Source organism: Anomaloglossus baeobatrachus, chromosome 3 (genome assembly GCF_048569485.1).
Source record: "Anomaloglossus baeobatrachus isolate aAnoBae1 chromosome 3, aAnoBae1.hap1, whole genome shotgun sequence".
NCBI classification, from domain to species: domain Eukaryota; kingdom Metazoa; phylum Chordata; class Amphibia; order Anura; family Aromobatidae; genus Anomaloglossus; species Anomaloglossus baeobatrachus.
This window is the reverse complement of record NC_134355.1, coordinates 316,485,401-316,501,143: the sequence shown is the minus strand read 5'-3', so window position 1 is coordinate 316,501,143 and position 15,743 is coordinate 316,485,401. Positions and strand designations below refer to the sequence as shown.

The window sequence follows — 15,743 nt, the reverse complement described above, 5'->3', positions numbered from 1 at the left end:
ACCAAACAACTCAATCTTTGTTTCATCAGTCCACAGGACCTTCTTCCAAAATGTAACTGGCTTGTCCAAATGTGCTTTTGCATACCTCAGGCGACTCTGTTTGTGGCGTGTTTGTGTGTGCTTGCAGAAACGGCTTCTTTCGCATCACTCTTCCATACAGCTTCTCCTTGTGCAACATGTGCTGTATTGTTGACCGATGCACATTGACACCATATACAGCAAGATGATGCTGCAGGTCTTTGGAGGTGGTCTGTGGATTGTCCTTGACTGTTGTCACCATTTTTCTTCTCTGCCTTTCTGATATTATTCTTGGCCTGCCACTTCTGGGCTTAACAAGAACTGTACCTGTGTTCTTCCATTTCCTTACTATGTTCCTCACAGTGGAAACTGACAGTTTAAATCTCTGAGACAACTTTTTGTATCCTTCCCCTGAACAACTATGTTGAATAATCTTTGTTTTCAGATCATTTGAGAGTTGTTTTGAGGAGCCCATGATGCCACTCTTCATAGGAGATTCAAATAGAACAACTTGCAAGTGGCCACCTTAAATACCTTTTCTCATGATTGGATACACCTGCCTATGAAGTTCAAAGCTCAATGAGGTTACAAAACCAATTTAGTGCTTTAGTAAGTCAGTAAAAAGTAGTTAGGAGTGTTCAAATCAAGAAATTGATAAGGGTGCCCATACTTTTGCACCGGTCAAATTTTGTTTAAATGCGGATTGCACATTTTCTGTTAGTACAATAAACCTCATTTCAATCCAGAAATATTACTCAGTCTATCAGTTATTAGATATATGAAACTGAAATAGCTGTTGCAAAAACCCAAATTATTATAAAGAAAAAAGGTTAACATTAATAGGGGTGCCCAAACTTTTTCATTTGACTGTATTCATTATGCTGATAAAATACAAATTTTTGTAGTCAACAAAGCACCATTTGGCATATTTTTTATTTACTTCTGGAGTGGTATCACTAATTAATGTTCCCTGCTACTAGTTATGTACCCACCAGCCGCCACCTTCTTCAGTTTTCGGCGCTGCTCAGTTCGTCTTCTGCAGTTTGTAATGTGCAGGACCACTTCAGTGTTTGCTGGGTGAGCCGGAGGTCGCTTCTCAATGTAAGTTTTCTGTAGTCGACTACGTTCGGGTGTCAGTCTGCAGAAAACGTATGTGCAAAAATGGTGCAAGACAGAGCACACGCTAATGGAGCCTGCTCCATTATCATCAATGACCCTGTCGGCGCATGCGTCCGAAACACGTTTTGCGGGGTGAGGGAGGGGCAGTTCGGATGGATGCCCTGACGGGACCATTGAATGTAAGTAAACACGTAGTGTGAAAGGGGCCAGGAGATTGCAAAACACCCAGCTGATCAAGAGAGAACTTGAGAATATCCTTTTAAGTGGAACAACCTTGCAATATCTTGAATGTACCCCATAATTGTATGGGATTGACATATACAAACCTGCCTGTGGAGGAATTGAATGTTGAAGAAGCAATACGATAAAAGTGATATAAAAGTACAGGGTGGGCCAGAAGTAGGCATACAGATTAAATAATAGTTGAATTATAATTAGAGATGAGTGAACCCGAGTTTCGGTGTTCGTACCAAAGTTCGTGTTCGGAGTCTCAGTGCCTTACGTATGCAAACCACTTGCATGAGCATCACTGTGTTCGGGTATGCTAAGTGCTCAGCCCAGTGCAAGCTGCATGCAGTGTTTGAATGGTTCTCACTGGGGTAACAACAGCGCAATTGTATGTAGTTTGCACCAAACAAACAAAAATGGAAAAACTCCACCCACCCTCCCCTGGAATTCTTTATGGCTGGCTGTGTGTGTGTGTGAAAACCCGAGCAGCCCAATTATTGACTCCAATTGTGGTTCAGGTCAAGCCTGGGTCCCAAACCAAACTTTATCGAAAGTCTGGTTAAACCCACCGAACCGAACTTCCATGGGTTCACTCATCTCTAATTCAAAAAGTGAAGAACCTACCATGTATATATCTATATCTGTTCAGCAGAGGTAGAAATTACTTATAAAACTTAACCTTTAGGGTAACCCTAATAACATACAAACCTTTAACATAAACAATGGACGTGGACCAGACCTTGTGGACTGTATTTACTGAAATATACAAAATGTTCACTAGTCTTATCAAAGACCATAAACTCAAATCCACTTATACACCTGAAAATACACTTATCAGGATAGAAAGGCTGACTATACAGTATTAAATAATTGAACAATCTCACCCTTTGGTGTGTTCAAACCAATAACTGTATGGGAACATCCAGAATGGGAGGAGGCACATATTGTAACCACCACACATTACTCCATTATTCCTATGGAAAGGAGTAATTTTTGGGCGATTGTAACTGGTGAACTGGGGTAATGTGTGGCGGTTACACTATCCCCCCCCCCCATTCTGGATGTTCCCATACAGTTATTTGTTTGAACACACCAAAGGGTGAGATTGTTCCAATACTGCACAGTCAGCCTTTCCATCCTGATAAGTGTATTTTCAGGTCTATAAGTGGATTTGAGTGTATGGTCTTTGATAAAACTAGTGAAGATTCTGTATATTTCAGTAAATACAGTCCACAAGGTCTGGTCCACGTCCATTGTTTGTGTTATATGTTTGTTTGTCATTAGGGTTACTCTAAAGGTTAAGTTTTATAAGTAATTTCTACCTCCGCTGAACAGATTCACTCATCTCTAATTTTAATTCTATTTTCAACTGTGCGTGGTTTTCTTGAATGTGCCTAATGTTAGATCATTCATCCAAACAAAAAAAGTCCAGGTTTGGTGACCTGTGGCCATTCAACCGGGCCTCATGTATCTATCCATTTATAATAATAAAAAAACACGAATAAACACTGTACGGCTACATATACAACCCCCTGTAAGTTATTAAAATGTTTATTTCCACCTTGGAATTGATGTTAAAACACTTTGCTTTGTCATGACTTTATGAGTCTGAGAATGTAGGGTCTGCAGCACGTGTTACACAGTGTCTTTTTCAATGGCTTACATTAACCTCAAAAACCATGTCATCCATCTTCAAAAGCCGTGAAGAGCATATAGGACTGCACCAGCTTTGTTGGCCGTTCATTTCCAGGATCAGTGAGGGTCTTACCTCTAGGACCTAGCTATATGCACTCAATTTGTAAGATATGAGTAGAACTCTAGCTCAAGTATAGTTGTTTGTTGTGACCATTCACCAGTGCCCAAAATGTTCCTTGATCTCTATATACTAACATAATGATATTACAAGAATAATATCTTTTTTCTCTTTTTCAGATTTGCCTCTGGATTTTAAGTTCACCAGATTTTCCGGCAGTAATACAGACATTGATGGCTACTTTCCCCGACCTCCTGCAATCCTCTTATCTCAGAGCTCAGAGGGTGCTGCAGCATAATTAGCATTACTAGTAATAGTATCACTATATGACTACTCTAATGGCTGTAACTGTTCTATACTCTATTTGAATATGCCTTTTCAAGACAAGTGTTTCTTTAAGAAATTACTCCTTGTATACTAGATAAAGAAAAGTATGATGAACCAATTGTTTGTAACAGTATTTTATATTCATTTTGGAGCAAATTTGTGACTCACGGTTTGTAAATTTCAGAGTTTTGAAGTTGAAATACAAAGTTTTCAGTGCTAGTCAATGAACGTGTAACTGGTCTTCTTGTCAAATTAGTCCTGCACACAGAAATTGATGGGGTTTGAAAGTAATTTTGTCTATAAACTCATGTATCAAACTTTGTACAGTACAGCCAAAATTACTTCCACAAATCTGTCTGCCATATTTATTAAAATAATGGTCTTTGCCCCAAAATACTAGCAATGTTACATGCTATGGCTAAAATGGTGCACAACTATTAAGACAATGACACATTACAGATGCTATCATTTTCTGTGTCATGAAAAGAACACTTGAGCCGGACATACATATTAAATGGTTTTCAATGAAATAATACTTCTGGAGATCATTTGGGTAACAGCCATCTTAGCTGACTCTCCCATACACAGGAGCACACTCTTAGCCATGCACGCCTGTGTTCTTTTGGAATAACCACCAGCCGGCATGTCTGCTGATGGTTATCCACAGCAGAGCAATGCCACCATCAGCCTGAAATTGGAAATGTCCAATATTTCCCTCAACCACCACAGTGCCCCTATTCATTAGATTGTCCGTCGAACCAATCGTTATCGGCAGATCTGGGCTACATTAGTCTAATGTGTATGGGGGGCCTTTAGGCTCAGTTCATACTGTAATTGGAGTCTCTAAATAAGGTATACATTGGACTATAGAATTAAACATTTTATTACACTGACAAAAACCTCTCTGAGGCCTCAATTCCAATTTCGCATAGTTTGCGATGCGAGAGCGAGCATTAGCCGAGGATCATGCAACTGTGATACGATCTTTTGATCAGGTCACAGCTGCAGAGAAGAGGGAGGGAACAATATCTCCCCATCTCCTCTGCTGCCTGTCTCTACGTATATTGCACTACACTCGGATGACATGCAAGTGTAGTGCGATGTTTCACACGCTCCTATAGACTTGTATGGATGCGTGTGAGCTGAGACTCGCTGCCAAACGCAGCATGCTGTGATTCATTTCTCATGCCGATATGGGATGAGAAATCAATCGCAGATGGACACTGCACCATAGGTTTGCACTAGAATGAGAGAAATGTGATGTTTTATCAGATTGCACTTTTTTCATGCAAAACGCAAGGGGAACCGAGCCCTTATAATAATAGTAGGACAGTTACCTGGGAGCAGGTGCTGTGGGAAGTTTGGCTGCTATGACCTGAAATATGCAGCTCACGGAAGCAGATCAACATTGAGAAAGGATGGATAGGAGCTTCTTTCTAGCCTCAGCACCTCTGGTAACTCCAGATGATTGCAATTTCAACAAGACTGTCACCAGCTTAATATGACAAACAAATCACTGATCTCGGGGAGACCAGCCAGAGAAATCACTGCCGGCAGCCAGCGAGGGCGCTCAAGACAGTGAAATCCTAGGTACATTGCCCCCTGGGAAATATGCAAATCAAAAAAGTCCGTGGAGCCTCTGTTAGGAGTCTCAACACAGAAACCAGCCAGATATCCCTCCGGGAAGGACCCAGCCAAGGGGTTATCTCTTGTCATATCTTTAAACTTGTGAAAAAGTATCCCTTGTCATATCTTTAAACTTGTCAAAAAGTTGGATATTGACTAAAAGGGCCACTTAATATGGTGGTTATGGTGGTCTCCTAAAAAGAGCCACCCCTTGGCTGGGTCCACGGACTTTTTTGATTACCAGCTTAATATGACATAGTGATTACCTTCCTAGATAAAACAAGTGTGAATTGGTTCTTAAAGGTATTTTAGGAATATATCTAGAATAACATTTTCTTTGGTTATTTTTTTTTTTCTATTCCCAGAAAGCACCATTTTCCAAACCTATTCCAAATGTGTGTCTTTTGGCTAATTTTTGGCCATTAAATGTGTTCAAAAGTATAGTTGGCTATGCTGTGATGGGATTCTTTGGCCAATATATACAAGTGTAAAGACATACAGTTGCATAATTTTGGTATCATACTTCGATCATGTGCACTGAATGTATGACCTAAACACAGTGTGAACACAGCCTTACACATTATATCTATATCATTATAGATATAATAACTATTACTGACTCCTGTGCTACCCTTACCATCACAGAGAAGCTTATAATGAGGAGTGGAATACAATATTCGTTTCAGTATCGGTGATACATTTCTATAACTGTAAAAAAATCTCAACAACAATAATTACTTTGGATGATGTTATTCATCGTTGTGCTTGATAACTGAAATAAAAGTCCCACAAATATTGATAATTTGCATGCACAATATACCTTTTTTTTGTCCACAGTAGAGGAAGATCTACACTCGTGACTTTCAGGATGTCCCCTCAAAGTGAACCATGTTTTTATTTAGGACTTGTACACACTGATATCTTTCCTGTTTTGGTTATAAATTGTTTGCAGTACTGTAGTGTTTCCCCAATAAACGTGTTGAAATTGACTGTTTATGAAAATGTTTTTTTGTACAGATTAATTACAGGAAATGTTCTGAGTTTTCCTTCCACCCTAAATGTGAAATCTAAAAATATCAAGGAGCACAAGTTACTGAAAATAAATATTTTAAGATAATTAACACTTCATTCAGCTATGTTAGTACCTAATACATCATGTAAATCTCAGTTTCATGCTATAAATTTCCATGAACAGATGAAGGCCTGTGCTGGTCTTATTTCTACAACACATGAACGTAGTACTAGATTAGGAAATATGTAAATCTAACATTTACTTGTTCTGCTCAAATGGATTACTGCACTCTAGATTTAAGGTCTTTATTTCCACTCATGTTATAAAAAGTGTTACTGGAGTTGTCCTCTTCTTTCACATTGATTACCTATCTATTAGATCAGCCATCAATATTGGATTGCAAAACAAAAATGCCGCAGAGACACCATCACATGTTTCTCAACGCTGGCAGGAAACTAGCCAGGTCTTTCACCAGGAAGGAACAACCACGGGAAGAGCAGTCTCCAGTCAAGGAAACCGCCTATACCAAAACATGGTATCCATCCACAGACAGCTGTTTCGGGGTATTTGCCCCTCATCAGTGTGGAGTCGGAAACTGGCCAGTGGGATCAATGCCTAGTAGAAGACTATATAGGTAAGGATGGTTGACCTCGGGGAGATCAACATCCAACACTGTGGAGACACCATCATGTGTTTCTCAATGCAGTGACACTAGAACAAGGCCCCCTGAAAAAATATGCAAAACAAGAATGCCGCGGAGACACCATCACATGTTTCTCAACGCTGGCAGGAAACTAGCCAGGTCTTTCACCAGGAAGGAACAACCGAGGAAGGGCAGTCTCCAGTCAAGGAAACCGCCTATACCAAAACATGGTATCCATCCACAGACAGCTGTTTCGGGGTATTTGCCCCTCATCAGTGTGGAGTCGGAAACTGGCCAGTGGGATCAATGCCTAGTAGAAGACTATATAGGTAAGGATGGTTGACCTCGGGGAGATCAACATCCAACACTGTGGAGACACCATCATGTGTTTCTCAATGCAGTGACACTAGAACAAGGCCCCCTGAAAAAATATGCAAAACAAGAATGCCGCGGAGACACCATCACATGTTTCTCAACGCTGGCAGGAAACTAGCCAGGTCTTTCACCAGGAAGGAACAACCGAGGAAGGGCAGTCTCCAGTCAAGGAAACCGCCTATACCAAAACATGGTATCCATCCACAGACAGCTGTATTGGATTGGTCTGGAGTCCAACAAACGGCAACCCCACTGATCAGATGTTACCATCTCCAGCAGAGGGTGGATGTAAACAGTGTGCAAAATCGTGACACCACAACTCCCTACACTATTTAGCTGTTGTTGCCAGTTACTGCAGATCAGTTTGCATTGAAGAGTATAGAAAATAATCTGCAGTACCCGGCTGCAGCCAATAAACAGTGTATAGAGCTGTATTATTCCACTCACTAGACTGTTTATTTGTATCCGGCTAGCGCCAGAGTCATTAGCAGCTCATTGTTGGGGGTGCTGGCTTTTGACTCCCTACTTACCTGCTATTGATCCCCTATCCTATTGATAAGTATCGATATAAAAATTATAGACAAACAATTGAAGGATAGAATAGAAAAATGTTCTGCAGATATTCACTAAATATAAAAATCATTTTAGCACACTTCCCAAAAATTCTTGTGAAGAGTACAATATTTGAAGCTTTGGTTATAAAAATTCTGTAAGTAGTTAGCAGGCATGCTAAGTTTAAGTGCTGTATGTTCAGGTCTTACATAGGCTCTAGTGACGAAAACCTTTTTTTATTTTGGTTATATTTAGATGGTTCTCAGTCTTAAAGGGTTCGTCATAGCATCTGTTGTCTCAGTTATCAGCCATAACTGCAACTGTCAGTGGGAGTTAACTACTTAACAGCAGAGGGCAGAACTTCAATCTGCCAACTGCTATTAGAGGCACATGTCAGCTGATGAGATCAGCCGACGTGCAGGGAAAGATGCGGGTTCAGCGTTCAAGCCCGCATCAAAGCGAAGTACACGGAAAAATGGATCCTTTATGCACATTTTCTGGGGATGTCCTTTACTTAAACCCTTATGGAAGAAAGTCAGAGACCTCTTAAAGCAATTAACTACAAAAGATATAAATCTTACTGCAGAATTGGTTATTCTTTCCATAGGGTTAGAAGAATATGAGAAAAAGTATAGATACATTGTCTGTCACATTTTCTTAGTTATTAAGAATTTATTAGCAGCCAACTGGAGAGAAGAAAGAATCCCATCTATTTCAGAAGTTACGGACAGGGTTTCAGCTCATAATTTATATGAGTATAATATTGCGTTAAAAGAAAAAAACTATCAAAGATATAAAATAAGATGGTCTCTTTGGCCCCAGAAATACATGCCAAACCTTGTTTTGAATTAGTTCCTTGACATTATCTAAATAATATAAATGTAACATGTTATTTCCGAATGTGTTTATATAATGTGCTAAATGAATATGAGTTTATAATCTTGCTTGACTTTGAAACTTAACGAATTACCTCAGCGTCTTCCTTCTTCCCTTTCTCCTCCCCCTTTATATTCCCTAACTCCTTCCATTCCCACTTCCCCTCCAATACCCCTTCCCATCCACTTTTAGCCTACCCTTTCTTCCCTTCCTCTTCCCCTTCTTTGTTATTTCAACAATATTTTTAAGAATGCATTTTAAAAACTTCAATTACCCCCTCCCCTGTTATTGTAAACCCCTTAAAATGTATTAAAGTATACAAAGCGAAGTACACAACTTATGATGTATCAGTACTAGGAGAGTAGGGACAGCTACAGTTGAGGATAGGAGTTGTCCCTTCTACCCTCTCACTAGCGCCATGGTCCACCGTTGTAATTGTATTCCCAGTGTCTTGTCTTGTTTGTGGTGTTATAGTGGTGTGTTTTTTATTGTGCGCCAGACTTCAGTTGATCTGCATGTGCTGGTAATGTGACAGACATTCTGCGAAGTTTGTGCAAAACTTCATGTGACAGTACCCCTCCCTCTAAGAGGGCCTCTGGACCCTTAGGATCCGTTCTCTCAGGATGATAATGATGGAAAGTCCTAACCAGGCACTCAGAATCGATATCTGAGACTGGTACACAAGTCCTCTCCCCAGGGACATAATCTCACCAATGAACAAAATACTGTAACAGTTGGCAAACAAAATGAGAATCAATGATTTTGGACACCTGAAATTTTAATGACTCATTGACTAGGACAGGAGGCAGAGGTAAGTGAAGAGGCTTTCCTGAAGTAGCATTTTTTTAATAGAGATCTATGGAAAACATTCTGAATTTTGTAAGATGCCGGTAATGCCAGGCGGAAAGCAACTTGATTAATCACTGCTGTAAATTTGTACGAACCAATAAACCGAGGTTCTAACTTCAGTGAAGTTATCTTAACCATTTCAGGACTTCCAATTGTATATAAACATCCGCTTCTGCTGAGCTTTAAGTAGAGCCAACATTTATCGGTCTGCGGTCAGGAGGGGATCGCGACCCCCTGCATGCTACCTTCACTGAGTTTCTGGTGCAGAACGGTAGTTCTGCCCAGAGACATCACAGGATCTGATTGGATCAGGTCCTGGTGATGTTAACCCTTTGCGATCGGCTATGTGCAGCGATCAATAGTGATCACCGGCACATAGAAGTTTCAAAGGTACAGAGACCTGCTCTTACCTGTCCCGGGTTTTCTGTGTCACGATCATGCAGGACCTGAGGGTTGTCATGGCAACAGGAGGTCATATGATGACCTTCTGGTTTATGTATGGTGGCCTATGAAACTCAGTCTGCAGCAGGGTCTGACAGGTGATCTGCTGTCTGACGCTGCCTGTATAATGCATTGCTATGCTCCTGCTGCATGGCAATGCATTATACCAGCGATCAGACTAAGAAAAGTGAAAGTCCCATATAGGGACCGGGTAAAAAAGGTAATAAAAGTAAAAAAAAACTTGCAAAAAAAGACAAAAAAATTATACCCAAAAATACATTTATTTAAATAAAAACAAAAATAAACAAAAAAAAGTGCACGTATTTGGTATCACCGGGTCCGGCCTGACCTGATCTATAAAACTGTCACACTATTTAACCCCTTCAGTGAACAGTTTAAAAAAAAATGCATCAAAAATGATTTTTCATCATACTGCAGAAAAATAAAGTGGAATAAAACACAATCAAAAAGTTTAACATAAACAAAAAGGGTATTACTGAAAACCACATCTTGTCCCGCAAAAAAACAAACCGACACCCAGCTCCATCAGAGGAAAAATAGTAAAGTTATAGCTGAGAATACAGCAATGAAAAAAAAATTGTTTTTATTGTGTAAAAACAGCAAAACATAAAATAATGATATAAATGTGGTATCGCTGTAACCGTACTGACCCGAAGAATAAACCTGTGTAGATACTTTTACCAAACAGTGAACAGCATAAAAAATAAAAAAAATCGCAAAAAAACAATTCCTGAATTGTTGTTTCATGTTAGTTCTACCCACCAAAAATGAGAATAAAAAATGATCCAAAAATGTTATGTGGCCAGTAGAAACAAACATCAACTCGTCCCGCAAAAAACAAGACCTCACATGGATGGCTCTCCAAATGCAACATGGCATCCGCATTGTATTCTCGGAATTGTGCACTCTAAAATTCAAATGGCGCTCCTTCCCTTCCGGGCCCTGCCGTGCGCCCAAATAATTGATTTCCACCACATATGAGGTATCCGTGTACTCAGAAGAAATTGCAGAATAAGTTTTATGGTGCAATTTTTCCTGATACCCTTGTGAAAAAAAGCTACCTGGCTGAAGTAACAATTTTTTGGTAATAATATATTTTTCCATTTTCACACCGAAATGTTATAAAATTCTGTGAAGTTCCTGGGGGTTCAAGGTGCTCACTAAACTTCTAGATATATTCCTCAAGGTGTCTAGTTTCCAAAATGAGGTCATTTGTGGGAGGAGCTCCACTGTTTAGGCACATCGGAGGTCTCCATTCACGACATGGCGTCCGCTAATGATTGCAGCTAATTTTGCAGTCATATGGTACTCCTTCGCTTCCGAGCCCTGCCATGTGTCCAAACTGTAGATTTCCACCACATATGAGGTATCTGAGTACTCAGGAGAAATTGCCCAATAAACTTTATAGTGCATTTTTAACTGATACCCTTTGTGAAAAAGAAAGCTACTTGGTTGAAGTAATAATTTTGTGGTAAAAATGTATTTTTTTATTTTCAGAGCTCAACGTTATAAACTTCTGTGAAGCCCTGTGGGTTCAAGGGGCTCATCAAATGTCTAGACAAATTACTTGATGTGTCTAGTTTCCAAAATGGGGTTACTTGTGGGGTGCTCCACTGTTTAGGCACCTTACAAGACATGGCATCCACTAATGATTCCAGCCAATTTAGCTTTCAAAAATTCAAATGGCGCTCCTTCCCTTTCGAGCCCTGCCGTTTACCCAAACAATTGATTTCCACCACATATGAGGTATCGGCCTGCTCAGGAGAAATTGCACAATACATTTTATGGTGTATTTTCATCTGTTACCCTTGTGACAATGTAAAATTTGAGGCTAAAGTAACATTTTTGTGGGAAAAAGTAAAATTTTCATTTTTTCCTTTCACATCGCTTTGGATCCTGTGAAGAACCTAAAGGGTTAATAAATATCTTGGATTTAGTTTTGAGCAGTGTGAGAGGTGCATTTTTTCAGAATGGTGTCGCTTTTGGGTATTTTCTGTCACCTAGGCCTCTAGGGGGTACTTTGCATGTTGCGACATCGCTAGCCGATTGTAGCGATGGCGAGTGCGATAGTCCCTGCCCCGTTGCAGATGCGATCTCTTGTGATAGCTGCTGTAGCGAACATTATCGCTATGGCAGCTTCACACGCACTTACCTGCCCTGCGACGTCGCTCTGGCCGGCGACCCGCCTCCTTCCTAAGGGGGCGGGTCGTGCAGCGTCACAGCAACGTCACACGGCAGGCGGCCAATAGAAGCGGAGGGGCGGAGATGAGCGGGACATAAACATCCCGCCCACCTCCTCCCTTCCGCATTGCAGGCGGTACGCAGGTAAGGAGATGTTCCTCGCTCCTGCGGCTTTATACACAGCGATGTGTGCTGCCGCAGGAACGAGAAACAACATCGTACTTGTCGCTGCAGTGAAATTATGGAAATGACCGTCACTACACAGATCACCGATTTACGACGCTTTTGCGATTGTTTATCCGTGCTTCTAGGCTTTACACGTTGCGACGTCGTTACTGGCACCGGATGTGCGTCACTTTCGATTTGCAATGTGCAAAGTACCCCTTAAAGTCACTTCAAATGTGATGTGGTCCCTTAAAAAATGGTTTTGTAAATTTTGTTGGAAAAATTAGAAATTGCTGATGAACTTTGAACTTTTCTAACTTCCTAACAAAAAAAGTTATATTTCAGAAATTACGCTGATGTAAAGTAGACATGTGGGAAATGTTATTTAGTAACTATTTTTGTAGCATAACTTTCTGGTTTAATGTCATAAAAATTAAAAGTTTCAAAATTGCAAAATTTTCACAATTTTCACCAAATTTCCGATATTTTCACAAAGGCAAACTGTATCGTCTTAATTTGATCCCTATCCTGAAGTACAATATGTCACGGAAAAAAACGATCTCAGAATCAAAGGATTTTGTTTAAGTATCCCAAAGTTATAACCTGTCAAAGTGACACTGGTCAGAAATGAAAAAATTGGCCCGGTCATGAAGGCAAAAACAGGATCTGGCGCGAAAAGGTTAAGCTTAATGTTTTTTGTAGATAACCATAAGAAAGCACCCACATACAAGTCTGAACCAGGCACACATCTACAGTCAGCCGCACATTTATACTCAGAACCCATGTCCTGCAAATGCTGCTTAACTCTCTCCCATCTAGATGACAATGCTGAAAACAATTGGTCCTTCCCAGGTACCCCTGAAGAGTGCCCCTCCTGAAACATACAGAACTGGGGATGACTATCATAGACACAAAAAAAGGAGATATACCAGAAGGTTCATGGCGACGATTATTGATAGCAAATTCTTGAGAGGAAGGAACGAGGACCACTATTTCTGGTTATCAGAAATGAAAGAATGCAAATACTGCTTCATATTCTACTTGCCCATTAGACTGAGGATGGAAGGCCGATGAATCAGATAGTGTAATCCCTAAACTAGAGCAAAAAGTTCTCCATACGTTAGCAATAAACTGAGTTCCTCTATCAGAGACACCATACTAGTGGGGACTCCATGGAGTTTAACAGTCTCACGTACAAATATCTGGGCTAAGGACTTGGCATTAGGTAAGGTGACAAAATGTGTAATCTTAGAAAACCTATCCACTACCATAATTACCATATTACCAGCCGATGAAGGTAAATCTGTATTAAAGTCCATGGAAATGACTGTCCAAGGCTGATTAGAAACACTCAAAGGCTGCAAATATCCAGAAGGACGAAAGTGAGATGCCTTTGATCACTCACAGATGGCACTCGCAGACACATAAAAATCTACATCCCTCAGATTCTGGGGCACCAAAAGTGACGCAATACAAGATCCAGAGAACATTTAACCACAGGGTGACCAGCCAGGACAATCATGATACTCGCCCAAAACCTTAAGACAACAGTGAAACAATGACTTGTTCACCAGAACCACAGATGGCGCATCACCTTGAGACTGAGCAATCTCAGACTCTACATCAGTACTGAGTACTGACACCACCACTCCCTTCTGAAGAATAGAGGCAGATTTCCCACAGAGTTCCCCCCAACCCCGGAAAATTCCTAGAAAAGCATCAGCTTTTAGAAGCAGGGCGAGAAGTAAAGAGAAAAATTAAACTTATTAAAAAAAAAAAAACACCGAGCTTGTCTCGGTGTAAGACACTTAGTCAACTCAAGGTAAAGAAGGTTCTTATGGTCGGTAATTACTGTAACAGGATGAGTAGCTCTCTCCAGGAAATGTCTCCATTCCTCGAATGCTAACTTGATTGCCAGTAATTTGCTGTTACCAATGTCGTAATTATATTCGTCCGTACATAATTTCTTAGAAAAGAAGGCGCACCAAGAGGCGGACCTTGAGACAATACAGTTCCCACCCTCATTTCTAATGCATCAACCTTAACAGTAAAAGGTTGAGATACATCAGGCTGTATAAATATGGGTGCCGATGAGAAGCACTTCTTATAATACTCAAAAGCATACAAAGCACCATGAGTAAATTTAGAGAAGTACCCTTCTTAGTTATATCAGTAAGTGATTTTACTATAGCTGAGAAATTCTTAATAAACTTCTGGTGATAATTCACAAAACCTAACATACATTGCTGGGCTTTGAAGTTTTCGGAACGGTCCCATTTCAAACTAGCCTGTAATTTTAGTGGGATCCTACAGCAGAAATAATGTATCCCAAAAGCGAAAGTTCTTGAACAGCGAACACACATTTTTTTTTAGCTTATTGTACAATTTATTTACTCTGAGAATTTGTAACACTTGGCATGTTCCAAATGACACCCAAAATCCCATGAATAAATGAGAATGTCATCAAGGTACACAATTACAAATTTTCCTAACAGATGACAAAACACATCATTAACAAAAAATTGGAATACTGCTGGGGCATTGGTAAGACCGTATGGCATTAGTAAATTTTCTAAATCACCTCTGTTGTACTAAATAATGTTTTCCTCTCATCCCCATGTCTGACTCGCATCAGATTATAGGCCCCCCTAAGGTCAAGTTTAGAGAATCATTTAGCACCAGCAATCTGATTAAATAGATCAGAAATGAGTGGCAGGGGATATGGATCATGAACTGTTATCTGGTTGAGATCATGAAATTCCAGGCATGGCCATAGTCCACCATTTTTAACAAAGAATAAACCAACAGCTGCTGGAGACAAGGATGGCCTAAAGTGCTCTTTAGCCAAACTCTCAGCTTTATAGTCCTTTAGAGCTATTCTCTCATGGCTCGACAAGTTATACAGTCTGCACTTAGGCAATATCGCCCCTGGTCTCAACCTTATGGTGCAGCTATAAGGTCTATGCGGCGGCAACTCTTCTCAGGAAACACATCAGAAAAATCTGAGGGATGATCCAGAAGACTACAGGTAACCGCACCGAAATACAGGTCCTTAGACAGTGTTCTTTACAATACATGCTCCCTTTAATTATGTCCTTGGTTTTCCAGTCAGCAGTGGAGATATGTAATGCAAACCACGGAAACTCTAAAACAATATATGCAGGAAGGTCCTTAAGCACATAACAAAATATGACCACTGAATGGAGTACCATTACATGGAGTTCCAGCCCCTGTATACAAAACTGCCCTGAGAAAGACGTGACAAGTCAATGGCAAAAGTCTGTATCGGAATGTATAACTCTTTCACCTCTAACCCAGAAGAACAAGCAAACTGTTCATCAATATTATTTGCTCCAGAAGCACTATCCAGAAAGACCGTAATAGGGACATCTAGTACCCCAACCTTAACCCTAGCGGGTAGTAAACATTTAGATATAATGGTGGAGGAAATACGTAGACTCAGGTTGGAATCCCCCAGCCCATCTGGGTCTAAAAGCTTTCAGACTGCCGTTTTACCATGGGCTTGATGCCAGCTGGCAATTCAACGTCTATGACAG

The 15,743-nt window shown here is 40.3% G+C and overlaps 1 protein-coding gene across 1 annotated transcript in view; it reads left to right on the top strand.

The window, feature by feature from the left end:
* Window positions 1–6,060, top strand: part of NT5DC1 (5'-nucleotidase domain containing 1) — a 422,920-nt gene extending 416,860 nt beyond the window's left edge. The window contains exon 12 of the mRNA XM_075340036.1: window positions 3,298–6,060. Within this exon, the coding sequence (XP_075196151.1) occupies window positions 3,298–3,416 (119 nt within the window). The 3' untranslated portion in view covers window positions 3,417–6,060. The remainder of the gene's footprint in view (window positions 1–3,297) is intronic.
* Window positions 6,061–15,743: the final 9,683 nt, after the last annotated feature.